Here is a 26,889-nt window from a genome sequence, read left to right as displayed (position 1 = left end):
TTCCTGTTTTTGTCTAACACACGTGATACCTAAGAATTCAGACGTGTTTTTTTGTTCAACGTACAGGTTGATACAGTATACCGATAAGAATTCTGAAAACAGATATGAATTTGTCGTTAATTCTATTTGAGAACGGACAGACTAAATTTTTGATATTAAAATATAACTTCGCAAACAATTGAAATATGACAATTTTTTAATTACTCGTTTGTAATATAATGATTTTAGGATTTTGGGAGATAATATCAAAAAATAACTTTTATTTCAGAACAAAAACCTACTGTGGATTTTAGTGGTGCAGGAATAACCTTTGTACATTCAAATTATTTTTATTTAACTGGAGTAACAAGTGTCAAGTATCCAAACATAAATAGTTCTGTAATAGTTTTTACAGATATTTATCATCACGTTAAGTGGATTCGTAAGATTTATGATAAATATAGAAGCAATGTGAGTATAATATCTGCTTCGATGGACAAATCAATAATAATACTAATATTATTAAGTTAACTGATATACTGCTATAAAACTAATATATATATATTTTTAATTAATTTTGTGTTTTATAGGATATTACATTTTGCATTTTACCAACCGTCGAAGGAGTTATATATTCTTATGAAGGTTCAAATGAGACTATAGCCAACGGAACAATTATTAATCACAATCGTACCATTATTGAAAACTGTGATATTGGTTATTATAAAGCTTACCCCAATGCATTTAAATTATGTCAAAAAAATGGAAAATGGATAACAAGTTCTGAGAAATTGTGTTTTAGTAAGTTGTTTAATGTAATTTGTATGCTATAATTACGCTTATTTAAATATTTCTGATGTATGGTTATGCTTGATTATAATTCGTATTTTTATAGAAATGTGTCCGCCTTTATTATCGGATAGTTTAGATTTTGAATGCAGTCTAAATGGAAAGTTTGCTAATTGTTCAAAGCTATCGATTCACGAAACAAAAGCTATACAATCATGTAAACCAACACATATATTACCAAATGGGCACGAAGACACTGCAACTGAATTACTTTGTCAACCTAATGGAATATGGAATAATCAACTATATGAATGCACTCCATGTAATTGTATATTTAATATTTATCAGAAATCATACGTATCTAATTTAAATATTTGTATTACTAAGCTGCAACTGTATCCAAACTCTAGTGTATATTTTATAAATTTTAAAATTTTAAAATTTAAAAGAACAAACAATCCTTAGGTTAGGTAATTTCGATTGGTTAAGTATATGTGATGTAAATTTTTCAATTTTTAACATAATATGTTTTTTCATAAAGGTATTTAATTAACTTATAAATAGGGTTTGGATTTATATGCTTTAAAATTCTCAGAAATATGTACTATGAAATATACATTTGGGCTCTTATTTTTTAAGAATATGCCTTATAAAATAAAAAATTACAAAAAAAAAAAACGATTAAAAAATATCTTTTATTTTCATTCTGTTTCATATATTTACATAATATTATATTATATTTATATGATTAATTGTTTGTAGTATTTTCGACATTTTAAATACAAATTAAATAAATCGAATGAAAATTACGCGCACTTGGATCATAACTTACACGACTGATGTATGATTCACAAAAACCTACTCAATAACATATTATCACTTCTATATAATATGTTATATAACTATAAATAAAATATTTTAATTTAAATAAGCAAAGTATTACCTAATATGCATTTATACACTGTATATTTGAAATAAAAAAAAAAACCATAAAATATAAAATAAGCAGTACATATCAAAACTGACAAAATATGCAAAATAAAACTTTATATCTCACATCTATTGACTGTGATTGTTCAAACTTGTAGTTTACTTAGCTATTTTTGGACTGTTTAGAAAAAACATACTAATGCATATAAATCCGATCACCACTTATAAATTATTATCATTTATAAAACATTCAAATATTTTTTTAGATTGTGGTAGAGTATATAGTGATAGCCATTTATTGATAGCCAATGGTAAAAAAGCGCTTGTTGGAGCAGCACCTTGGAATGTTGGAATATATCGATTAAATAAAGATAAAATTAATTACGACTTAATATGTGGAGGATCAATAATTGCTCCAAATTTAGTCATTTCAGGTAAATACATGACAATATATTTGAAAAGGTATTATTAAAATATATACATATATAACATTTTTAGCGGCTCATTGTTTTTGGTACAAAGGGATCTTATCAAATAATGTATTAATAAACAATGATTCATATAAAGTTGCCGTTGGTAAATATGACATAAATTTCACAATAGTTGACAATGACTTTACTCAAATAATTAATGTAAGTTGTTAATTAAATACTATGAGAACTTATAGTTATTATTAAGTATTCAAATAACTTTATAGGTTGCAACTGTTTACTTACATGAAGATTATAATGGGGCTAGAGATCTCCACGCTAATGATATAGCTGTTATTGTGTTATCAAACAGACTTTCTTTTAGTAGTGTTGTTGCGCCTGTATGTGTCGATTGGAATAGTATTTACAATGTATTGAATGGAGTTGAAGGAAAGGTAAATTCTGTATTCTATATTATTGTACAAAATTATTGACATTTATATGTCTTATGGCTGTGGGTCGTTCTGTTAATTTGTGTGACATAGAGCAGAATGTTAACAGTTGAGGCAGTGATTGTTTTTTGTAACCATTGAACTGTATGATAATCATATATATATATATATACTATACTATATCATATATTTCAATGATTGCAACCGATTGTACCGACATGTACCGATGTATCTGAATATAGTGTAGATAATCTTTGATTTTTTTTTTTATATATATATATATGGACTTCTAACATAGTGGTGGGATATATGTAAAGTAAGTCTCCTTCGTTTGTTTTTTTTTACTACTAATTCCCTAGAAATTTACAAATTTTGAAAACCAAATAAATGATTATTTAGAAATTATTTTAACATAGATGGATGGGGACATGGGGTTAACATTGTACACATCATTCCTCGTATTTTTATGTTTGTAAGTACATACCTATATTTCAATGTGTGTACTTAAGTTATAGCTTAGGTACCTATACCTATTTAAAATCATTAGTTCAACATTAAAATTTTGATTTTATGATCTATAGTCTTTCCGACATTAACTATCGATAGTCTATATTGTAATTTTAATAAAATGTAATACCTACTCTTCTAAAATATTTATAAAATATCTTGATGTTTTGTATGAAAAAATTTAAAAATAATAGTATAATCGAATTATAAAATCGTCAAATCTTTTTTTGTATTCATTTTCGATTTATTTTAAAAGCTAAAAACTTTGATTATTCGAAATTAATTTAATTAATGCACCTCAGTAACAACTCCTTAATAGGTAATAGAAATAAATATTATAGCTTTATTATAATTGTACTAATTATAAATCTGTTTAAAATGTTTACAGATTGTTGGCTGGGGAAGTACGGAAAAAGGTACATCAAGTCTCGTTTTATTAGAAAAATATTTACCTTACATCGATCGTAAATCTTGTCGAGTTATACTGAAAAATGGACAATTTTATTGGTTTGTGACTGCTGATAAGTTTTGTGCTGGTTTTCCTTTGGGTAATAAAATATTTAATTATCAATAGATAATTTAAATTCATTCTGTTTTTTCCACTTCAAACTCACCTTATAGGTTAGGTGATATTAAATACTTTATGTTTAAGATATAATATACATTTTTTAAATATGAAGTTAAATTTAAAATGTATCTTATCTGTAAAACCATATTTTACAATTAATTTATGATATATCTACTTATATAATAAACTACCTAGCTGAACCTATGCACTTCATAGCCCATTAAAAATCCTACCTCTTATATTATGTCTCAATTTGTGTGTTAAATTCGTTGAATTTTTATCTGTCTGTTTGTTTGTCCTTTATGCATACCTAAAAGGCTGGACAAATTGCGTCGAAATTCGGCACAGAGTTATATTAGGCCTATGGGCAAAATGTACAGAGTTCTATTAGACCTATGGGAAGAATATAGGCTAAGTTAAAAAGTAGGTCATCCCCAGGGTGAGGGGGATGCTCAAACAGAAATTTTGAGATTTACGATGGACATTTTTGCTTAAAGATGATTGCTTTTAGTATTAATAATAATAATTTATCTGTGTATCTTTTGTTTGTTGCCATGGAAACAAACATATAAAATTGCATTGCAATCGGTCCAACCGTATAGGAATCAATAAATTATAAACTAACAGACAGACAGAAATCTAACGAATTTAACAAACAGTCCTACCTCTTATAATTTTTAACGGGCTACGATTTTCACGGGTTAAGTTTGTATAAATTAACTTAATAAATTTAAAAAAAAAAACAAATAGAGTTTATACCCACAAATTATGATCATTATACTCCCAAATATCAATGAATTCTTTAATTTCATTTAATGATAATAATATACTAAAATTAATATAATAACAAGCCATTACTTACTGATGGAAAAATACATTTGTTTTACTATAACATATCTATTAAAATTGTTTATGTTTTTTTCTGCTTTTTTCATTACATCTACCACTAGTTATGATTTTATGATTAATTAAATATAGATATTTTACAATTTAGAACATATTATTGTGAGTGAAATCAATAATTAAACATTAATGTAGTCTTCGCAATTCGCATTGATTGGTTGTGTGACAAAAATGTATTGTGTGCATAACGCATAAATTCACTGAATTTTAAAGTGTACGATGTTTCAAGACATCTTTTTCATATTTTACTAAATATAAGTGTTAAAAAATTCTTAATACTTAGTAATAATTGTTAATAATCTTTTTTTATTAATGTAAAAGGTAATTTTATTAACTCATTTATATTCGAATGCTTAATTTATAACTTAAGTGTAAAATATATTTAGTTTCAGGACGAGAAATGGGCGAGGGAGATAGCGGTGAAGGCTTAACCTTCATACACTCCGAGTTTTATTATTTAACCGGTGTATTGAGTCTCAAGGAAAAATCCTCAAATAATTCAATAGCAGTTTTTACAGACATTAAGTACCATGTTGAATGGATTCGTCGACTGTATAACAAACATAACTTTGTCTAATGACTTTTTATTTAATTTATCTTTTTTATAATATAAATGAACATTCATATAAATATTGTTTTTATGTGTATACATAACTAAATATCCCTAAAATTGTCCTTTTAAATTATATTTTATAATGATGACCTACAGTTCATATATGTTTAAGGATTATTTAAATTTTATTTATACATGTTAGCTGGTAAAAATAGCAAGGCAGGTATTTTCTTTGCTTATAAATTAAATACTGGATCGTTAAAATACCTTGAAGAGAGACCAAGACTTTGAAGTTTTTTGAAAATGTTTTGTGATAAATGAAAGAAACATGCAGAATACGTCGCGAGAGGGAACATATCATTTAATGCATTAATTACAACTTTTTAAAAATCAGTAACGATTTCTAAATCTGGATTATCATCAATTTTTTAGATTCTGAACGAAGTGATAAATGTATTGATTTTACAATGATGTGTGTGTGTGTGTTTTTTTTTTGTTTGTGTACAGCATAACTAGTCGAATAAATGCTTCAATTTCAAACTTCGGGGTAGTTTCCGATGGCAAAGTGAATATCCTTGGTGCGTTATAAAGGTCAAAAGAAAGAATTTTCCAACAATTTTCAAAAAATCGAGAAAAACCAAAAATCCTAACCAGCCGTTATTTATAAATTAAATAATGCCACTACACATAATTCATACGAACGCACAATATATACACATGCTATTATATACATGATCTATATAATATCATCTGCATACTGTAAGAGTATAAAATTTAAAATAACAAAATTTGTTATTTTATATCATTTAATGATAATAATGTTTCGATGTGTATCATATTATTATTTAATTAAATAAATATTGTTTACGGTGTTTGAGCATTAAATGTTGTCGTATACTCCGATTGCTCGAACGTATAAAAATAAATAAATAACCAAAAACACGAAAGCGGTGTCCAGTGGTGATCGAGTCACACGATTACCACCACTGACCCTTTCACAGCCTTAGCCATATCTATTATATTATATTAATCTTACAATCGAGTTACTATCGATTGTTCTAGTTTATACATATTTAAATTTCTTATTATTTTGTTTTTGCTTACTATACTAATTAAAATATTATAGTGCATTGACATTAACATTATCATTGATATTGACATATGATTAAATAAATAGTAATCCACAGGTTGAATTCAGTACTCGTAGATTATTAACAGAGGTAACACTACGTGTTATAAAAATGAAAGTAATTTCTTAAATGTACATGGAAAAGGAATAACTCTTTTAGTTAACTTATATTCAAATATTTTTTTAAAAAACTAACCGCTGAATCAAATATATGTATTATTTATTATAGATGCATTTTTTTTTCTTGTAGGAACTTACATTCACCCAATTTTATAACGAGGTGCAAAATACATAAAATTGTTCATGGCACAATCGAAAAAAAATAATCTAATTTTTGGCTCGTAGCGTTCATATAATTTCCTTTCTTTAATGTATGCTGTTTTAGTTGATGATTATTACTATATAGGCATATGATATTTCGAAGCCGGTTCCAACAAATTATAACTAATAAGTATAATTAGTTATTATTATCATGTGATTCGTAATACAATATTGCATGACCTTGAATCTCCAAGTACTTATTAAAAAATATATTTTATGAGCTTCGATCTCATTGGACCATCGATATCAACTACGTATTAGCATCATATAGTTATTTAAAAGATCCAATAATATTATGTGATCAGTGTTGTTAAATCGTACTATCGTATTACTATCTTATGAAGTTAAAAAATAATAAATTTTCTAACGATATTGTCATTATTTATAATACCTATTTATATTATATTTTACCATACCTAAATGATTGTTATGAATATATTTATATTATTTAGTATTAAGTGAAGTCTATATAACTTATATAATACAATATTTTCAATATTTGATAATATATTTACTTGATTTTAGTTATTCTTTAGTCATGAAAGTGACGTATTCTTGGTGGATATATTCATTTTTAATTTTCGGTAAGTAATATCGAATAGTATGGTTAGTTCGTTAGTATATTTTACTTTCTAAATAAACATTCTAAAAATGAAACAATCACTTTTAAAATAGAATTAATTACTTCTTACAAAAGAAAATTCAAGAATATTTAATATTTTAAACTTTTCAATTATCTTGTAAGATTAGATATTAAATAATCTTATACTAGGTGTTCTATGTTTTAGTATTTTACTATAGTTTATATTTAGTAAAATAACGTTTTATTTAGACGATATCTAATACGGAACGTATCTTACGAGAGATGTAAATGTTTTCTTTTAAACTTTGCCTATCTATCTATTTCTACATCTAATCTATTTAATTACAAAAATTACAAAGAAGAATTTGTACTGCACGATATAAAATATTATGTAATAGAATTGAGAAAAACAAATATTGACTATACTAGCATATCTATAATAATATTAATTCAATAAACATTGTTTAAGTATTAAATATTAAATATTTTTTAATTTTTCAGGAACTGAAATTGTGTGTGACACAAACATTGAAAAACTACAAGCTGAATCATCTTGCTCAGAGTAGGTAACAGTTACACAGATAAATATCATGTTATTCTATATTTCCTAAAAAGGGTGGTTGGAGTCTTTTAAGTTCCAAATGCATAACAATCCTCGTAAAACAATAGATAAAGGATGATTTAAATTTATGCATTTTGTACACTTTATTTTTTTCATTAAGTAGTCTCAACTTCAAATAATATAATATTTCAATCCATCACTTTTTAAACAAATTATTTCATATTTAGAGACATTTTTTATAAATAAACATTTTATATGAATTACAGTATCCGTTACAATTAACTGATAAATTATAATAAATGATGACCATTATTTCTATAAATTTAATTCATATAAAAAAAATTTGGTTTATCTTATTACCATATTATTTACGCTACACGGGGCACAATAATAATAATAACATAATAATATTTATTGTTCAAGTAGGTAATTACAATTTTTAAAAAGTATGTAAATATATAGAAGAATAGAACATGGTAAATGACGCATCTCACCACAGAGAATATCTTCTTCAAGGTGATGATGAAGTACAATTAGGAAGTAGGTGTACATTTTTAAAGTTTTATAATATTTTTGGTATTTTCAGAAAATACTGTGTCATATTTGACTGTATTTATAAACATAAATAAACATGTCTAATAGTATCAATAATAATAAATAAAAATATCTATATAAAAAAAAAGTTGTGTTAGTTACACTATTTTAAATTCTAGAACAGCTAAACCGATTTCTGTCGGTTCTATCTTCTAACTAGGAGAAAGATGTAGGATGCTTATTAAAGATAGAATATAATATGAAATAACAAAAATACATTTATACATGTGTTGATTGAAGATTATTAGTATTGTTTATCAACCATAAACGTTATACCTGAAATGTACCTAATTAGCTACTATTTTTGTTGTGTAATACGCAAGTACATTAAATATTTGATTTGTTAAAAAAAAAATTGATCCGTTTATATAATATGTTATTCTGTATGCAAGAGTCTTCATATATAAAATATTATATATTATAATTTAAATTTATATCAATTGTAAAACTAAATAATTGATAATAAAAATTAAATGTACATTTTAATAAAATTACAGATCTTCTGAGGAATCGTTTGTTTGTTCAAATGGATTATGTATCACATTGTCGTCGATTTGTGATGGTCAGGTGGATTGCTTAGATGGTTCAGACGAAAAAATTGAATTATGTGATCGATTTATTTTTGAAAAATATAATATCGAAGGTAAACAACAATATTATATGAAATAAGTATAATATAATTATTGCCGAGGTAATCTTAATTTATTATTATTATATGATATGCTGAAAAAGGTGATGATCTGTTTGGGCGCAGTATAAATAATTTACTTGTAAATTATTAACACGTTTGGTCGCATTTATGAGAACACCTTTGGGCACAAAAAGTCTTATAATATAAGTAGGTAATAAAGTTTATAATCTGTTTATTTTTTTTTCACTATTTAATATTCTTAACTATGACTACTTTTAAATATGTTTATTTATATTATACAAATTAAGATTAATGAAAAAAATAATAGACTAATGATAGGTACATGACTGCATATGTTTGTCCCTTAAAGTAGCATGAATATTTGTGCATGATTTCTCTAATGATCATCAAAAACACTATGCTATCGTACGATAAATGAGTTCAACCTTTCCAATAGACATAATTATTATACTATTAAGAATTCAATATTAATAACAATATTAATATTTTTTAAATAGGTAAACATATTAAGTTAAATTTTGACAGTTGAGTATAAAGGAAAAATAAGAAGAAGAAGAAGTAAAAAGTGTCCGTTTCTATTTATGATACAATTTAATCAAGTTTATATTATAAAGAATAGAAATAATATTACTAATTAAAAATTATTGAAATAAATTAAGTAAAATAAATAAATAGTATTCTACTGACCCCGTGTACATTGTTGCTCGTTAAAAATGCCAGTTATATAATATGATACGAACATTGATTAATTTGTTATTTAATATTCGGTTTAACGGTGTTCAAAACTTTTAACATTTTCATTGACCATATTGAATCTCAAAAAAATTTTGCAAGCACCATTTTATAATGCGAATTTCGTAAGATAATTTCTTATTGCACACTAAATTTGTGGTACAAACGTACCTTGTAAATTTCAAGCCTCGATCTATCATTGCTCAGGCTCTACGTTTATCAGTCAGTGAGTTAGTCAGGTTATATTATAGTCATTTCGCTTGATGTTGCCCGGCAGACTCACATATATGATTATGCAAGCACTATAGAGATGTATACGTAAGTTTATAATTTCTAACCCTTAAGTTTCAAAGTTATTTCAATTTTTTTACTACAATGGATAAAATACAATAATGTGCCATCTCATGGATTTTATATAGTTGGTAAAACAATCTGACTTATCTTATTTTTTAATTTACTATTACCAATTTCAACCCTTTAAAATCAAAATTTTGAAAATCGGCCAACGTGGTGACACTTATAAGAAGTTATTTGGAACAATTTTGTGAAAAAAAAAATCGGAAAAAGTTAAATACCACAGAATGGCTGTATAAAAAAGGCCTGTTATTTTTTATATTTTTAATGATTATACAAAAAAATTATAAATTAAAACCTTGGTGTCGATTACCAGTCCCTTAAATTTTTTAGAATTGAGAGAAATATTCACTGTAACGTATACATAATCGCATAAAAGATAAGCTATTTTTTCATAAAATAAATTATTTAACACATTTAATTGATTTTGAACAACGGTAATTTTGTTAAAAATTTGTGTAATTAGAACGAATAAAATTATATTAGTGAAAAAGTTCATTTATAATCTTATCATATGCTATCTTAATGGGTTAGGCTTAGTTCTCTTACAGCCGTAAGAATAATAGACCACAGAATAATTAGCTATGACCAAACATGGAATACAACGTAATGATGCGAGATTTTCAATCTGATGAAAAATGCCGTACCAATACTCGTCCGAGTTGCTAGTAAAATGAAGGAGTAGTTATCCCGTATAAGCTTCAGATTACCAACTGTCAGTTCTCCATGATTCTTCAACCTTTTACTGTGAATCTGTAAGCTAAATAGACATTAGGTTCGGTTCTCAACCTCATCCAGAAATGGTGATGGATGTCATTGTTGAGACATCATCTCTGCAATTTAGACTTTGGATACATCTCTAAGTCGTATTTAGGCAAGTTAGTTGTAGGATCAATAGTCAAAAAATAACTTGGCGTTAAAGCAGAATAATAAGAGGGAGTTGTTACTCAAATCACTGAATGGCCCAGAGTTCAGAGAGGCTTTTACTTGTGTGATGAACGTCATTAATTCTTTACTGGTTAATTTATGGATACTAATTTCCCGGAAAATCAGTGATTTAGTTGATTTGACGCCTGTTTCCGCCAAAATATGGTGAGGAGAGTGAATTAAAATTTCAACCTATACGCTGTTTAGCTAGCTGCTGATGTACCCGATCTTGAAAAGAAGCAGAATGTTTGGGGGTATTTAAAGGAGTAAGTAGTCATGCCGTACCTATGAAATTGGTGCCACAGTCACTATCAATCTCTTGGAAAGAGCAATGTCATACTAAAAAACGGACGAAAGCTAGCAAAAAGGTTTCATGGATCAAATCGGAGCTGAATTCGAGGTGTAATACTTTATTAATTGTACACACGAATAAATATATTATATATGCTGACCTTAACGCAGGTGATCGACCTCCCGAATTTTTGAGTACAATAGGATCAGCATAAACCACTTCTATGATAGTAAATGACTTGATTTATTGAACTGCTATGTACCAATGTAAATAAATGTAACAAGTGCTGGCATGATAACACAGATGAGACAATTAATAAATTTGATAATACTAAGTGTTGTGGTGTACTACCTACCTTAAGTTAAGTTATGATGTTATGTGCTGCCAGGATCCGTATGTGTATAAATTAAAATATACAATAAAAATAACAGAGTGATCCTGCTCACACACAGTAACACTGCTAATCCACTCACCGAAGTACTGACACTACCATCACCAGCAGAGGGTAACAAGCAACTTCACCGTACTAATATGTGTCATCTTAAATAAAAGAAAAAAGCGAATAAACAAAGCAAAGAAAAGTTTTCGAACAATAGTTACCAAAATGACAAATAAATATAACACTGTGCCACTTATTATTACGTACCTAACGTGACACTTATTGAAGATAAAATAATATAACCGTTAGATTAGGTACTTTTAATTAGTTAAGTCATTTTATGTAAATTTTTAAACCTTCAACATATAATTATGTTTTATCCTACTGATGTTTAATTGACTTATACATTTTAATCATTTATAAAATATTCAAATACTATTACAGGTTGTGGTAGAGTATACATTACTGACCCTCCAGCACTCACTGACGATGCAAAAAAAGCAATTATTGGAACAGCACCTTGGAATGTTGGAATATATCGATTAAATAAAGATAAAATGAATTACGACTTAATATGTGGAGGATCAATAATTGCTCCAAATTTAATCATTTCAGGTAAATACATGACAATGTATTTGAAAAAGTATTATTATAATACATATTAAAATTTTAGCGGCTCATTGTTTTTGGGAAAGACAATTATTATCTAATATAATATCAATAAACAATGCTTCATATAAAGTGGCTGTTAGTAAATATGACAAAAATTTTACTATAGTTGACAATGAATTTACCCAAATAATGAATGTAAGTTATTAATTTTAAAATATAAACACTTATAGTAGTCATGAAGTATTAATTAAAATAATTTTATAGGTGGATATTATTTACTTAAATGAATATTATGATGGAGTAAATGATCTCCATGATCACGATATAGCTGTCATTGTGTTATCAAACAAAGTTTCTTTTAGTAGTGGTGTTACACCTGTTTGTGTCGATTGGAATCGTATATACAATGTATCAACTGGAGTTCACGGAAAGGTTAGTTTAATGTATTATTTAATTATTGAGATTGTGATACAAGTAAGAAAAGTTACAAAATCATTTACAGGTCAAAATTGATTGTTGTAAAATCATACGTAAATTCATATTCGATTAATTTCCAATAGGTATTAAAACGTTTTTATATTATGCATCTATTATCATAAGTATATGCTATATTACTGTACAAGTGATTTTCACTTATTTTAATACCTTTCAATAAATTATTTTTTTTATTAACTCCCAAAAACATTAACCAATCAAACTTTATTAAACAAATTACACTCAGTAAAAACACTTACCAAAAAATATAATAACATTATACCTATATTACGATTAATGTAATTAATAAAACTGTTTTATACTTTAACAGGTTGTTGGTTGGGAAACTACAAAAGAAGACACATATAGCCCCGTTTTATTAGAATCATATGAACCATATATGGACCGTGATTATTGTCGATCTATAAAATACCTAAAATGGGAAAACATAACAGAAAATTTTATCACTGACAACAAGTTTTGTGCCTACAATTTCGGTATTGAGTGGTAAAATAATTAATTGTCTTTAGTTACCATGAAATTTATAATTTTTTTTTATAAACTCACCTTAAAATTTATTTTACAATCAATATTCAAGATTAAAAAATGGCGGTCAAGTCAGTAACGTTCTGCTATATAGTAGGTTTAGAGTGGACCTTAGTAGGTCACTAAAAATGGTAAATGAAATTTGAATGCAATGATAGGTATGTGCAATAATAGGTTGTTGGTTGGGGAAGCACATTACGTAGAAGTGTTTTAATAGAAGGATCTTTTCCATACATCAACCAAAATTCTTTTCAAAATTTGTATACAAACGGATTAAAAATAATTGTCACTCCTGATAAGTTTTATGCCGGTTCTACATTAGGTTATAACTAATAAACTATTTAATTGTCAATAAGGTAAACCATTCTATACTTATTATCTAAATTGTATAACATTGGTATTCAAGATCCATTTCTTTCTTGGATCTCTTCATATATATCAAAAAAGGGAACAAATTGTGAAGTATAAAATTTTAAATTTAATCCATGCAATGTAACTTCAGGTGTACCTCAACTCTCAAGGTTCTCATTTCTCTCCTTTATTATTCTTATTATTTATTAATGACTAGCTGGCTCCGTGCACTTCGTTGCCCGTTAAAAATGACAATTCTATATAATATGATTCGAATTTTGATTAATTTGTTATTTAATATTAGGGTTTAACGGTGTTCAAAACTTAAATATTTTCATTGACCGTTTTAATTCTCAAAAATCTTGTGAAACCACCACTTTAATATGCGAATTTTGTAAAATGCTTTCTTATTGCACACTAAATTTGTGGTACGATTTTACGAATGTACCGTGTAAATTTTAAGCATCGATCTATCATTGTTCAGGCTCTACGTTTATTAGTCAGTGAGTTACTCAAGTCATAATATTATAGTCATTCTGCTTGCCGTTGCCGTGAGACTCTCTTATGATTATGCGAGCAGTATATTATCATGTAGGCAATCCACACATGGTGGATTGCGGACCCCGCGAGATGTGTACGTAAGCTTATAATTTCTAACACTTAAGTTTCAAAGTTATATCATTTTTTTATTTTACTACTGTAACGTGGTCGGGGATGACCCGTTAAATATATGATATTCAGGGAAGAAGTTGGTTTCTTATGAATATAAGTTAACCGTAGCTTGGGAGCAAATGGTACTCAGGATACAAATAAATGTGAATTGATCCAAATACTTATAAATATATCAAGTTTATTCTTACCTAACTAAAACGTTTACAAGCTGTTGGATTGGCTTGGAGTTCGTGTGCGCTGGTGTAACGCGGGGAACTGCCTGTCTCTTACATATATTCTTATTTAGCCGTAGCTTTACAATAGTTAAATATGAGACAGCACAGGAGGGGCATAATGTACATTCATCATAATATATTTTACATGTTTTGGTCTACGCTACACATACATATACCTATATACATATATGCACGTATACTATATAATATATAATATGTGTAAGTATATAATATGTACCTATACGGTTGTATAATATTATTATGTTTATAAATAAATATGTAACAATCGTTACACTACGGTGGGTAAAGTACAATAATGTGCCATCTCGTAATTTTTATATTGTTGCCTGTTGGTAAAACAATAAAACTTGGTATAACTTGTTATGTTAGTTTATTGCTGTGAATTTGAAATTTACTGTAGACATTGACTTATTTTGCTAATTCTTATTTTTGTTGTTATGGTTTTAACAAAATATAACAACAGGTCTATAATTATTATATTCAATCGTAATCAATAGTGACCTTAATATAGTTTATTTTCTTGCTGGACTGCAGTGACAGTAGTTGTTTTTTTACATCCAGATTCCGAAGTTTTCTGGTGGATTTTACTAAAATTGTACTACATAACTACATAAGCACCTTCTCTTGCGACCAATAGGAGCGAATCATCAGTGAAAAATGTTACGAAAATGGGGAAAATAAATAATAATAACAAAAAAATTGTTACCATGATTACCGAAAATAAAATAGTAATAATAATAATAATAATAATAATAGTAATAGTAGTCATCGGTATTTTTTATTTTTCATTGTATTTTTTTTTAATTTTCCGTTCAATTTTCTTAACTTTTTCTTACATAAGAACCTTCTCCTGGAAATTACGACTCAAACAAAATAAGAATGAGCGAAATCGATCCAGCCGTTCTCAATTGATGAAATGTTATACATTTTTGTCTCTATTTTTATATATATAGAAGATAGAAGATAGATAGATTATTGTGAACTAAAAAAAAATTCACTCAACAAATTTCAAATTTCCAAACTAAAATAACTATAGAAACCATAGATTATATTGATTGTACATCGAGCTGATGTTTAGATGTCTACCATAGAGTAAATAAAGACAATGGTATCGAGTTCAAATCCCAGACATCAATGAATAGATTTTGCACTTTTTCTACTTATTCGGTTGACTTTTTAAAAATTTTCTTTCGTAAAAACCTTCTCCAGACAATAACAAATACTCCTAAAAAATAATTAGCGAAATCGGTTCAGCTGTTCTCAATTGATAAATCTTTATATATTTTTGTCTCCATTTTTATATATAAAGATTTTTAATTTCTTTTTTTACTATGACAACGATTTAAGTTTGTATGTCTATTTGCATGCATTTTTAAAAACATTTTAAATAAATGATTTATTTTATTTAAATGGTTGCCATTGACTACCAAAAATAATTTAGTTGACTATTTGCTGGATAGATGGCGCTTCTGTAATTTCATCACCACCTCGTCATATTTCTCTAACCCGATAACTTTCTCAAATTTTTCGTCCGTAAGAACCTTCTCCTGGCAATTACGACCCAAACAAAAAAAGAATGAGCGAAATCGGTCCAGGCGTTGTTGAGTTATGCGCTTACAACACTTTTGCGATTCATTTTTATATTATAGATTTAAACTTTCTATAATCAAGTAAAATTCTCTTTGCCAATGATTTGAAATTATTTCGATAAATAAATTGCCTAAATGATGCACTATTATAACAAATGGATTTAAATTTTTTGTCAGATTGGTGTACAATTAATAAACTATATATTGAATATTGATAAATCTAAAGTTATATCATTCTCTAGAACTCGGCATCCATTTATAGTGCCTTATCATAGTTATCAGTTTCCTTTTTTCCTTTTTTTATTTGATGGAAGATGAGGAGGGTTTCTGTTTAAAGGTTATAGTTTTAAGTGTGTCTTTTAATTTTTAAATAATTTAATGTTTTTTTTTTCACAAGTTAATAGTTAGTACCAAATATCATCTTTTACTTTAGGCAATGTCAGGCTTTAACTTATTTTGGTGAAGATTTAGAAAATAACTTTTTCTCACATGGACATTTGCATATAACATTTTATAGAATTGGAAGATCTAACCATAAGGACATTAAGTTCTACAAAATAAAACTCTGAATGTGGTATACCAAGAGGTATTGACTTAAGTCCTTTTAAATATTCATAAGACTCTTGAGAACCATTTGTAAATATTATCCAACGGTGCTAGGACTCGTTTGTAAACTACAATGAATAATTGTTATTTATATTGTACCAATTGGAAATAAAACAGTTCGCTGTCTTTATTTAACATGTAACTTATTTAAAAAATACTTTTATTTCTAAAGGAAGACGGGTTGTGAACTTTAGAGGGGCAGGATTCACATTTGAACACTCTAATTATTTTTATTTAACTGGAGTAACTAGTGTCATGGATACAAACCCAAATAAATCACTCCTAAAAGATCTACCCACAATTTTTACAAATGTTTATCGTTACATTAAGTGGATTCGTAAGGTCTATGATAAATATAGAAGCAATGTGAGTATATCTGATTCTATAGACATACCAATAATAACACTCTAATAGTATTCTATAAAACTAATATATTTTTTTAAGAAATTAATTAATTTTATTAAATATTTTAACGATTAAGAGATTTATAGGATAATAAATTTTGCATTTTACCAACCGTTGATGGAGTTCTATATTCTTACGATGGTTCAAATGAGACTATAACCAACGGAACAACTATTATTCAGAATCGTATCATTAATGAAAACTGTGATGTTGGATATTATAAGGCTTACCCCAATGCTTTTAAGTTCTGTCTGAAAAATGGAAAATGGATAACAACTTCTGAGAAATTATGTTTTAGTAAGTTATTTAATGTAGTTTTTATGCTATAATAAATACACGTATTTAAATATTACCTATGTTTGGTTATGCTTGATTATAATTTGTAATTTTATAGAAATGTGTCCGCCTTTATTATCGGATAGTTTAGATTTTGAATGCAGTCTAAATGGCAAGTTTGCTAATTGTTCAAATCCATCGATTCCCGAAACAAAAGCTATACAATCATGTAAACCAACACATATATTACCAAATGGGCACGAAGACACTGCAACTGAATTACTTTGTCAACCTAATGGAATGTGGAATAATCAACTATATGAATGCACTCCATGTAATTGTATATTTAATATTTATCAGAAATCATACGTATCTAATTTAAATATTTGTATTACTAAGCTGCAACTGTATCCAAACTCTAGTGTATATTTTATAAATTTTAAAATTTTAAAATTTAAAAGAACAAACAATCCTTAGGTTAGGTAATTTCGATTGGTTAAGTATATATGGACTGTTTAGAAAAAAACATGCTAATGAATATAAATCCGAGCCCCACTTATAAATTATTATCATTTATAAAACATTCAAATATTTTTTTTAGATTGTGGTAGAGTATATAGTAATAGTCATTTATTGATGGCCAATGGTAAGAAAGCACTTTTTGGAACAGCACCTTGGAATGTTGGAATATATCAATTAAATAATGATAAAATGAATTACGACTTAATATGTGGAGGATCAATAATTGCTCCAAATTTAGTCATTTCAGGTAAATACATGACAATGTTTTGAAAAGGCATTATTATAATATATACATATTTAATATTTTTAGCGGCTCATTGTTTTTGGTACAAAGGGATCTTATCGAATAATATATCAATAAACAGAGATTCATATAAAGTTGCCGTTGGTAAATATGACATAAATTTTACAATAGTTGACAATGACTTTACTCAAATAATTAATGTAAGTTATTAATTTAATACTATGAGAACTTATAGTTATTATTAAGTATTCAAATAACTTTATAGGTTGCAACTGTTTACTTACATGAAGATTATAATGGGGCTAGAGATCTCCACGCTAATGATATAGCTGTTATTGTGTTATCAAACAGACTTTCTTTTAGTAGTGTTGTTGCACCTGTATGTGTTGATTGGAATAGTATTTACAATGTATTGAATGGAGTTGAAGGAAAGGTAAATTTTGTATTCTATATTATTGTACAAATTATTTTTATATAGGTATTTCATTTATACTTAAATTTAAAATTAAACGTAGCAACTCTTTTAAGATTCTTAAAAAAAAAATCACACTTTGGTTATTACAAGAACAAAATATAGATAGGTTAGGTTAGGTACAAACGTATAGAGTTACTTTAGTAATTATTGTTAATTTTTATTTTATATTACTATATTATTTTGTATTTTTTAACTAAACAATTTTTTACAAATTATTGTATTATATAAGCAAACAGAAGAAAACATACATTAACTTTTATTAATATTATAGTTATATGCAAATTGTAATTAATTTATTTACATGAACTATTTAATGAATTTATATTTCAAATTGTGAACTTATGAGCTTCAACATGAACAGTGGGGCTCATTATCTTCTTAAAGAATAAATTAAAATCAATAAACAAATAAAATACATATATGGACTTTTAACAAAGTGGTGGGATTTATGTAATGTTGTCGACTTCGTTTGTTTTTTTTTTACAAATAATCCCCTAGAAATTTACAAATTTACAATTTTTGAAAACCCTATAATTGATTTTTAGACATTATTTTTTACAATTCGTTTTATTTATTTTTTTTTTGTGTAGTTTTAATTTAAACATAGATAGATAGTGCTATCTATCTATGTACACATAATTCCTCGTTTTTTCATGTTTATAAGTACATATCTATTTTTCAATGGGAGTACTTGATTTATGGCTTAGGTACCAACCTACATAAAATCATTAATTCAACTTTAAAATTTTGATTTAATGGTAGTTAATCTATATTCTTACCAACATAGACTATTGTTAATTTGTGTTGTAATTTAAATACAATGAGATATACTCTACTATAGTATTTAAAAAATATTTTGATGTTTGTATGACAAAACTAAAAAAATAATCTTATAATAAAATTGTAAAACAATTAAATTTTGTTTTTATTTTCATATTTGATTTATTTAAAAACTAAAAACTTTGAACATTTGTAATTAATTAAATTAATGAGCCTCAGTAACAACATCTTAACAATAGAGATAAATATTATAACTTTATTATAATTGTACTATATTATATACCTTTATAACATTTTTACAGATTGTTGGCTGGGGAAGAACGGAAAAGGGTACATCAAGTCCCATTTTATTAGAAACATATTTACCTTACATCGATCGTAAATCTTGTCGAGTTATACTGAAAAATGGACAATTTTATTGGTTTGTGACTGCTGATAAGTTTTGTGCTGGTTTTCCTTTGGGTAATAAAATATTTAATTATCAATAGATAATTTAAATTCATTCTGTTTTTTCCACTTCAAACTCACCTTATAGGTTAGGTGATATTAAATACTTTATGTTTAAGATATAATATACATATTTTAAATATGAAGTTAAATTTAAAATGTATCTTATCTGTAAAACCATATTTTACAATTAATTTATGATATATCTACTTATATAATAAACTAGCTGAACCTATGCACTTCATAGCCCGTTAAAAATCCTACCTCTTATATTATTTCTCAAATTGTGTGTTAAATTCGTTCGATTTTTATCTGTCTGTTTGTTTGTCCTTTATGCATACCTAAACGGCTGGACTGATTGCGTCGAAATTCGGCACAGAGTTATATTAGGCCTATGGGCAAAATGTACAGAGTTCTATTAGACCTATGGGAAGAATATAGGCTAAGTTAAAAAGTAGGTCATCCCCAGGGCGAGGGGGATGCTCAAACAGAAATTTTGAGATTTACGATGGACATTTTTGCTTAAAGATGATTGCTTTTAGTATTAATAATAATAATTTATCTGTGTATCTTTTGTTTGTTGCCATGGAAACAAACATGTAAAATTTCATTGCAATCGGTCCAGCCGTATAGGAATCAATAAAGGATAAACTAACAGACAGACAGAAATCCAACGAATTTAACAAACAGTCCTACCTCTTATGATTTTTAATGGGCTACGATTTTCACGGGTTAAGTTTGTATAAATTAACTTAATAAATTAAAAAAAAACAAATGGAGTTTATACCCACAAATTATGATCATTATACTCCCAAATATTAATGAATTCTTCAATTTCGTTTAATAATAATAATATACTAAAATTAATATAATAACAAGCCATTATTTACTGATGGAAAAATACATTTGTTTTACTATAACATATCTATTAAAATTGTTTATGTTTTTTTCTGCTTTTTTCATTACATCTACCATTAGTTATGATTTTATGATTAATTAAATATAGATATTTTACAATCTAGAACAAATTATTGTGAGTGAAATCAATAATTAGACATTAATGTAGTCTTCACAATTCGCATTGATTGATTGATTTTGTGTGACAAAAATGTATTGTGTGCATAACGCATAAATTCACTGAATTTTAAAGTGTACGATGTTTCAAGACATCCCTTTCATATTTTGATAAATATAAGTGTTAAAAAATTCTTAATACTTAGTAATAATTGTAAATAATCTTTTTTTATTAATGTAAAAGGTAATTTTAGTAATTTTATTAACTACTCATTTATGTTCGAATGCTTAATTCATAACTTAACTACTTAAGTGTAAAATATATTTAGTTTCAGGACGAGAAATGGGCGAGGGAGATAGCGGTGAAGGCTTAACCTTCATACACTCCGAGTTTTATTATTTAACCGGTGTATTGAGTCTCAAGGAAAAATCCTCAAATAATTCAATAGCAGTTTTTACAGACATTAAGTACCATGTTGAATGGATTCGTAAACTATTTAATAAATATAACTTTGTCTAATAATATAATGGTAATGGCATATAAATAATTTATTTTTTTTATAATAAAAATGAACATTCATATATAAACATTGTTTTTATTATTGTGTATACGTAATTAAATATTCCTGAAATTGTTCTTTTAAATTAAATTTTATAATTATGACATAGAATTCATACATATTTAAAGCTATTTAAATTTTATTTACTCATTTTGCATTTTATACTTTAATGATTAAAAATTATTATTATCGTATTGTCATATTAATTAAATAATTATTTTGTAGAGAAATAAAGTAAGTACTACTCTGACAATGACCTAGATAATTTTTTTTTTAATTTATTTATGTATGATTTGCGTATGTATGTGAAAAATATATTGTTTTACAGTTGTTATTTGTTGTTCTACAATTATAAAACATATTAACCTAACCTAACCTATTATAATCGCTTATAAAAAAAATGTGACTAACGATTTTTAATTTTTTTTTAACTAAAATAAAAACAACTTATAAGAATTCTTGTATTAAATTTTCAAGTTTTTTTGCCCATCTAAAATTTTTTTAGTGACACTTCAAAAAAAAAAAATTCTCAGAAAAGTCGAAAATTGTAGTTGTCTATAAATAACTTTAAAAAAGTCAAAAGTTTTGAAAATTAAACTATGTATACTCGCCGCGGAATAAGAACGTACCTCGTCGCGAGGGCGGCGGACCAGTTCCCCACTGCATCCTGTCATAGTTGACCGACCATTTGTATATACCTACATTGGCTACCTGCGCGCGGTAAACCTGTTTTGGTCCCCCGCCCAGGTACGTTCTTATTCCGCGGCGAATATAGATAACACTAATGTAAATATTTAGTGAAAATTTCGAGTATATAATATAGTGATTAGTTTTTGAGTTACAACCATATAAAAAAAATCGATTTGGTCAAAAACTGGTTTTGCGTAACAATTTTCTTTTTCCATATACTTACAATTTAAACAACTGTCCAATATTGCTTACTATAAGAATAGGATTGATAAATGCCACAAACTTTTAATAATCAATAAAAAGTAGATACTCGAATTAAATATTACTAATCAAAATTATATTTTATGAGTTAGGTACACGTCAAATGTGAAATGCAAGTATAAATTATGAAATCTTTATATTATTTAGTGTATTAGTTATAAGCAAACAAAATGTTTTATTTTGGGAAAATCGACAATTTACATTTAAGCCAGCGTATTAAAATATTGCGTAACAAAAAAATAACATAGTAACATATTGTGTGCATCTATGAATAGTTTATAATATATAAATTTTATTTAAAACATAGATTCACGGTGTTAAATAATTCGTTACAAGTTAAGCTTTATAAGTATTTAAGTTTGTGTGATTGAAATAAATGAACTAAGCATAACATAAATCTTTATTAAAGGAAAAATTCTTTGAGTTGTTAAGTTTTTTATAAAACAAATTTATTTTGATTTTGTTTTTCTTTTGTTTTTTCTGGAACGCATGTAAAATCACGGAAAATAATAGAACGGAACGAAGAATTATTAACTGTAAATATACGGAACGAAACATCACGGACCGTCAGATTACGGAGATAGATTAACCGTATTTTTACGGAATGTCGAATTACGTAAAGTCTATACGCACGGACCATCATACTTTGCACCGTAAAAATAAATAGAAAACAAACGTTAAATCCCGGACCGTCAAATTACGGAATATAGAATATTGATACTAATACTTTCGAGCGATGAAAAAAATACTAGGTAATTTATTTATTTTCCAATTCAATAGTGAAGCTTAAATTCAAAATTCAAAATAAATTAATGATATGACAAAATTAATTATTATAATTTTTAAAATAAGGGACACCAGAAATTATGGAATGGTAGCTGTCAATCCTGCCAATACGCTAGAACCGCCACTGGACTGACCCATTCATAACATTAAAAAGTCTCTTTGGATGTGTTGATGTGCGATACACTAACGAAACCGCTACCGCCGGTCGAATTATTATTTTAATTTTGACGACAAACGCTTTCTATTGTCAATAAATGAATTTAAATTTAGCACAACGCATAATCGCGATCAGTGAGCAATCTATACGTTCTACAAGGTGTATATATTATTATCTATATTATCTATAAACCTCGGGAAATCTATACTATGCGTATAATCAATGGTTTTATCGATGATTATAGGTACTGTAACTGAACCATGGTTAAAATATAATAATACATTTTCTAACTAGGTCTAAACCTACAATATTGGTACGGATAGCAAAAAAATCTTTTTTCGATATTTTATGGACAATTAATTTCAAATTATGAAATTGAGTGGATATCATATGCGAGTTGAATGTACTTTTTTTAATATCCATGCAAAATCCCCGAAATTTTATTTGTCCACCTAAAATTATGTATTTAATATTGAATTTACAATCATACATAGATATTTTGTATCAGTATTAAATGGATGTTGAAAATAATCTTAAATGAATATTGCTTGTATAATCTTTAACATTCAGAAATTATTAAAATAACATTGCTTCATCAAAATTTTCATAATATTTAATATTAATATTTAACCATTACTGGATTTATATTTTAAATTTTATATTCAATATGCATTAAATATTATTCACAGCTGAATTTTCATTACTAATAATTTAATAAAAGGTATCAGTCATTATATAATTCAGTTATACTTTTGTTGTAATATACTAGATATAGCACAAACATTATATTCAAATCTAGGAAAAAAATATTCCTTTAAGATTAACCAAAATTTACAAAACATTGCTATTTCTGTATAAAATTAAATAATAATAGTGTTTAATAAATAAATTAAATACTAGTTTTTTCATCATAATAAAAATTAATTTATTGTAAACTTAAATGTGTAATCGATATGATAAATGACATCAATTTATTTTATAATAAATGATAAATTATTTTATACTGTTTTGAAAAGTATTATACTTTGGTAAATAAAATATTTAAAACAAACAAATTCTAGTTAAGTATCAAAAAATAAAATAAAATAAAATTACTTTTTTGAAATTGTTTGATAATAATAATAATATTATTAACATTATAAAAAATGCTATACTTGCATGCTTTGTTATGTCTTACAAATGCATAACATAGCATGAATTGTATATTCAGAATAATCCATATTAACTCTCTTATTCTCAATATACTAGGTAAAAAATAATTTTAAAAAAACCTATGAGGCTCACAAAATAATATTTTTTATATTTGAATTTATTGTAGTAGATAAATAAATATGTGTAATATCCAAAAAGTACCTAGTTAAACTAGAGTATTTAGCCAGAACATCCAATTTGATATGCCATGTGTTAATACGTTTAATTGAATGTTTTATATCTTTACCCATTGACTATATTGTAATTTCAACAATCTGAAAATAAAAAATTAAAATAAAATTATAAAATGAATATTTTTGTACCATTACATGAAACTATAAAAATGCTTTAGGTTATTAAGTTTTAACACAATGTATAAAAATGTTCATATAAAAAAATATCACTTAGGTACTTATATTGAGACCTAAATTCATGGTTTTGATCACGGTTAATTAATTTTGCTTCCAATGTTTGTAATTCATCTTCTGTATTAATAGTAGATTCTGTGATAATAACGTAATCCAGCAACTTCTTTTTCAACAGATTCTAATTTATGCTCTAAAAAAATTAAGAGTATTATACATATTATATTTATAAACAAGTGTATAAGTATAATTAACAATTTTCAAGATAGATAAGTGTATATTATATATAATTATATGATTATAATGTTAACAAAATATCAACAATTATAAATTATAAAAAATATTATTTAAGAGCTTCATTTTTTTTCAATCATAACAAATGTATTTTAGAATAATAATTTATGATTACTTAAAATAAACATTGTGTAAATAGTTATTAGGTACATTATAACAAGAGAAAAAGTAATAGAAAATAGTAATGCCATATAGCTTGAATTCAGTATAATTTACAAATTAATGTAACTATTTGTTTTGGTAATATTTTTTTAAGTATTGTTATAATGAATATTGTATTTTGATGAATTTTAATCAATAACAGTCTCTACATTTCTAGTAAATTTTGAACTAACTAAGTAGAATAGTTTAAACCAACTTGAGAAATAATATGTTTTTGTACAAATACAATTTTAAAAATTCCCTTTTTATTTAAAAAATTCACATTGTTAAGATGCGTCATAAACTCATAACTTTTGTTTTAATATTTTGGAAATGGAACAGTCATTTCATGACAAACGATAAACACATAGAGTAGCATGGATTATCATAAAACATTGATATACAGTAACCGATGGTCTCGACGCTCTATGTAAGAAGACGTAATAGACGTATAAAACAGTGAGCTACCGATGAAACGAATGATACGTCGACTTATAAGTTTTTAGTATGGGGTAAAAAGACTTAATATGACTTAATATTATTATTTAATATGTATACGTCGTAAAAAATACATAAGCCATAGTTGATTTAATAAAATGGTAAAATATTATGTCTCGAAAATAATTTAAATTTTTAAATTTTTGGAGGTTATATTCTTAATTTTAATGTTTAATATATTTTACTCATTCATTTCATTTCCATAAATATTATTTTCCTTCACCTTAGAAACAGTATATTATTTTAAATTTTGAACTTAAAATTTGACCTTTCACAGTTAAAAAAAATAAAAATTATATTTTCTTGATAAGTTTTATTTATATAACAATTTACAATAAAGATAAGAAAAAAAAAGAAAACATTTTTTAAAGAAAGAAACATAAAGATAAAGATAAACATAAAGACTAAGACTAAGGTCTGAATATACTAAAAGTCTCTCCATTCAGAGCACGGGTAGGTGCATTTTTCCGGTTTATTAGACGTATATAACGTCTTCTTAAATGTTTTATTTTTTGTCGATATCTTTGGCGTAAACGTGCAAAGCTCGCTAGAGCACTTGTACGCTTCTTTTCCGAACCGGACGTGGTAATAACACCACGACTTTGGGATTGTATGGGTTTGTCCAGGGGTTTGAATTAGCGGAGCGCGATTTGTTGGCGCGCAATTTGTTGGCGCGCGATTGGTTGGCGCTTGAATTGGCGTCGCGCGATTTGTTGGAGCGCGATTTGTTACTGATTGAACTGTTGGCGCTCGATTTGTTGACCCTTGAGCTGTTGGCGCCTGGTTTGTAAGCGCGTGGTTAAACTTGAACTGCGCGAACTCGGCCGAGAGTAGCCGGACGGCGTCCTCTAGTGCACCGAGGCGCTCGTCAATAATTGTTCCAGGCGCATCGGCGATATCGACTTCGCCGGGCATGAGCGAGTCCAGAATGAATAAATACACGATTCCTAATAACCGTCGAATAAACGAATATGAATCTGCCGACCACGTCTTTACTTTTTGCAAGGAGTTCAAAAAATTCATCTTGAATGAATTAAGCACAATTGAAATATCACCTTCAAACAAATACAATTTTTGATTT

General features: G+C 26.5%; 2 protein-coding genes and 1 long non-coding RNA gene across 5 annotated transcripts in view; 2 read left to right on the top strand and 1 right to left on the bottom strand.

The window, feature by feature from the left end:
- The window catches only part of LOC114128307 (uncharacterized), a 104,839-nt gene extending 83,190 nt beyond the window's left edge, over positions 1–21,649 (top strand). Inside the window, exons 44-58 of the mRNA XM_050197334.1 lie at positions 269–450; positions 570–780; positions 875–1,090; positions 1,965–2,132; positions 12,290–12,423; positions 12,493–12,660; positions 13,034–13,199; positions 16,875–17,068; positions 17,194–17,404; positions 17,502–17,717; positions 17,985–18,152; positions 18,216–18,349; positions 18,415–18,582; positions 19,707–19,866; positions 21,195–21,649. Of these exons, the coding sequence (XP_050053291.1) occupies positions 269–450; positions 570–780; positions 875–1,090; positions 1,965–2,132; positions 12,290–12,423; positions 12,493–12,660; positions 13,034–13,199; positions 16,875–17,068; positions 17,194–17,404; positions 17,502–17,717; positions 17,985–18,152; positions 18,216–18,349; positions 18,415–18,582; positions 19,707–19,866; positions 21,195–21,385 (2,687 nt within the window). The 3' untranslated portion in view covers positions 21,386–21,649. The remainder of the gene's footprint in view (positions 1–268; positions 451–569; positions 781–874; positions 1,091–1,964; positions 2,133–12,289; positions 12,424–12,492; positions 12,661–13,033; positions 13,200–16,874; positions 17,069–17,193; positions 17,405–17,501; positions 17,718–17,984; positions 18,153–18,215; positions 18,350–18,414; positions 18,583–19,706; positions 19,867–21,194) is intronic.
- LOC126549027 (low-density lipoprotein receptor-related protein 8-like) lies at positions 5,956–12,070 on the top strand. Of its 2 annotated transcripts, XR_007603172.1 has the most exons (5): positions 5,956–7,125; positions 7,626–7,686; positions 8,778–8,923; positions 9,013–9,118; positions 12,061–12,070. XR_007603172.1 is itself a non-coding variant. In XM_050197343.1 (4 exons), exons 1-4 carry the CDS (start codon positions 7,080–7,082, stop codon positions 9,060–9,062), a joined length of 303 nt encoding a protein of 100 aa, XP_050053300.1. In that variant the 5' UTR covers positions 5,956–7,079; the 3' UTR covers positions 9,063–9,122. The 2 variants fall into 2 exon arrangements, 1 of the variants encoding a protein (XP_050053300.1); XM_050197343.1 differs by lacking the exon at positions 12,061–12,070 and having other exon boundaries at positions 9,013–9,122.
- Positions 21,650–24,599: 2,950 nt separating the features above from the next.
- Positions 24,600–25,876, bottom strand: LOC126549080 (uncharacterized). Of its 2 annotated transcripts, none has more exons than XR_007603227.1 (3): positions 25,528–25,876; positions 24,923–25,068; positions 24,600–24,785 (listed from the first exon to the last, which is right to left on the bottom strand). It is a non-coding gene; the product is annotated as an uncharacterized LOC126549080 (long non-coding RNA). The 2 variants fall into 2 exon arrangements; XR_007603226.1 differs by having other exon boundaries at positions 24,935–25,068.
- Between the last annotated feature and the right edge of the window lie 1,013 nt (positions 25,877–26,889).

The sequence above is a fragment of the Aphis gossypii genome, chromosome 1 (assembly GCF_020184175.1).
Source record: "Aphis gossypii isolate Hap1 chromosome 1, ASM2018417v2, whole genome shotgun sequence".
In the NCBI taxonomy this organism is placed as follows: Eukaryota; Metazoa; Arthropoda; class Insecta; order Hemiptera; family Aphididae; genus Aphis; species Aphis gossypii.
The sequence above is the reverse complement of the archived record's forward strand: the minus strand, read 5'-3'. Positions and strand labels throughout refer to the sequence as shown.

What these genes read in the sequence shown, in the direction of transcription:
- LOC126549027 (XM_050197343.1), top strand. Translation starts at nt 7,080, where the DNA reads ATGAAAGTGACGTATTCTTGGTGGATATATTCATTTTTAATTTTCG. An exon ending in ATATTCATTTTTAATTTTCG is followed by an intron (nt 7,126 to 7,625) that starts GTAAGTAATATC and finishes TTAATTTTTCAG; the next exon opens with GAACTGAAATTGTGTGTGAC. An exon ending in GCTGAATCATCTTGCTCAGA is followed by an intron (nt 7,687 to 8,777) that starts GTAGGTAACAGT and finishes ATAAAATTACAG; the next exon opens with ATCTTCTGAGGAATCGTTTG.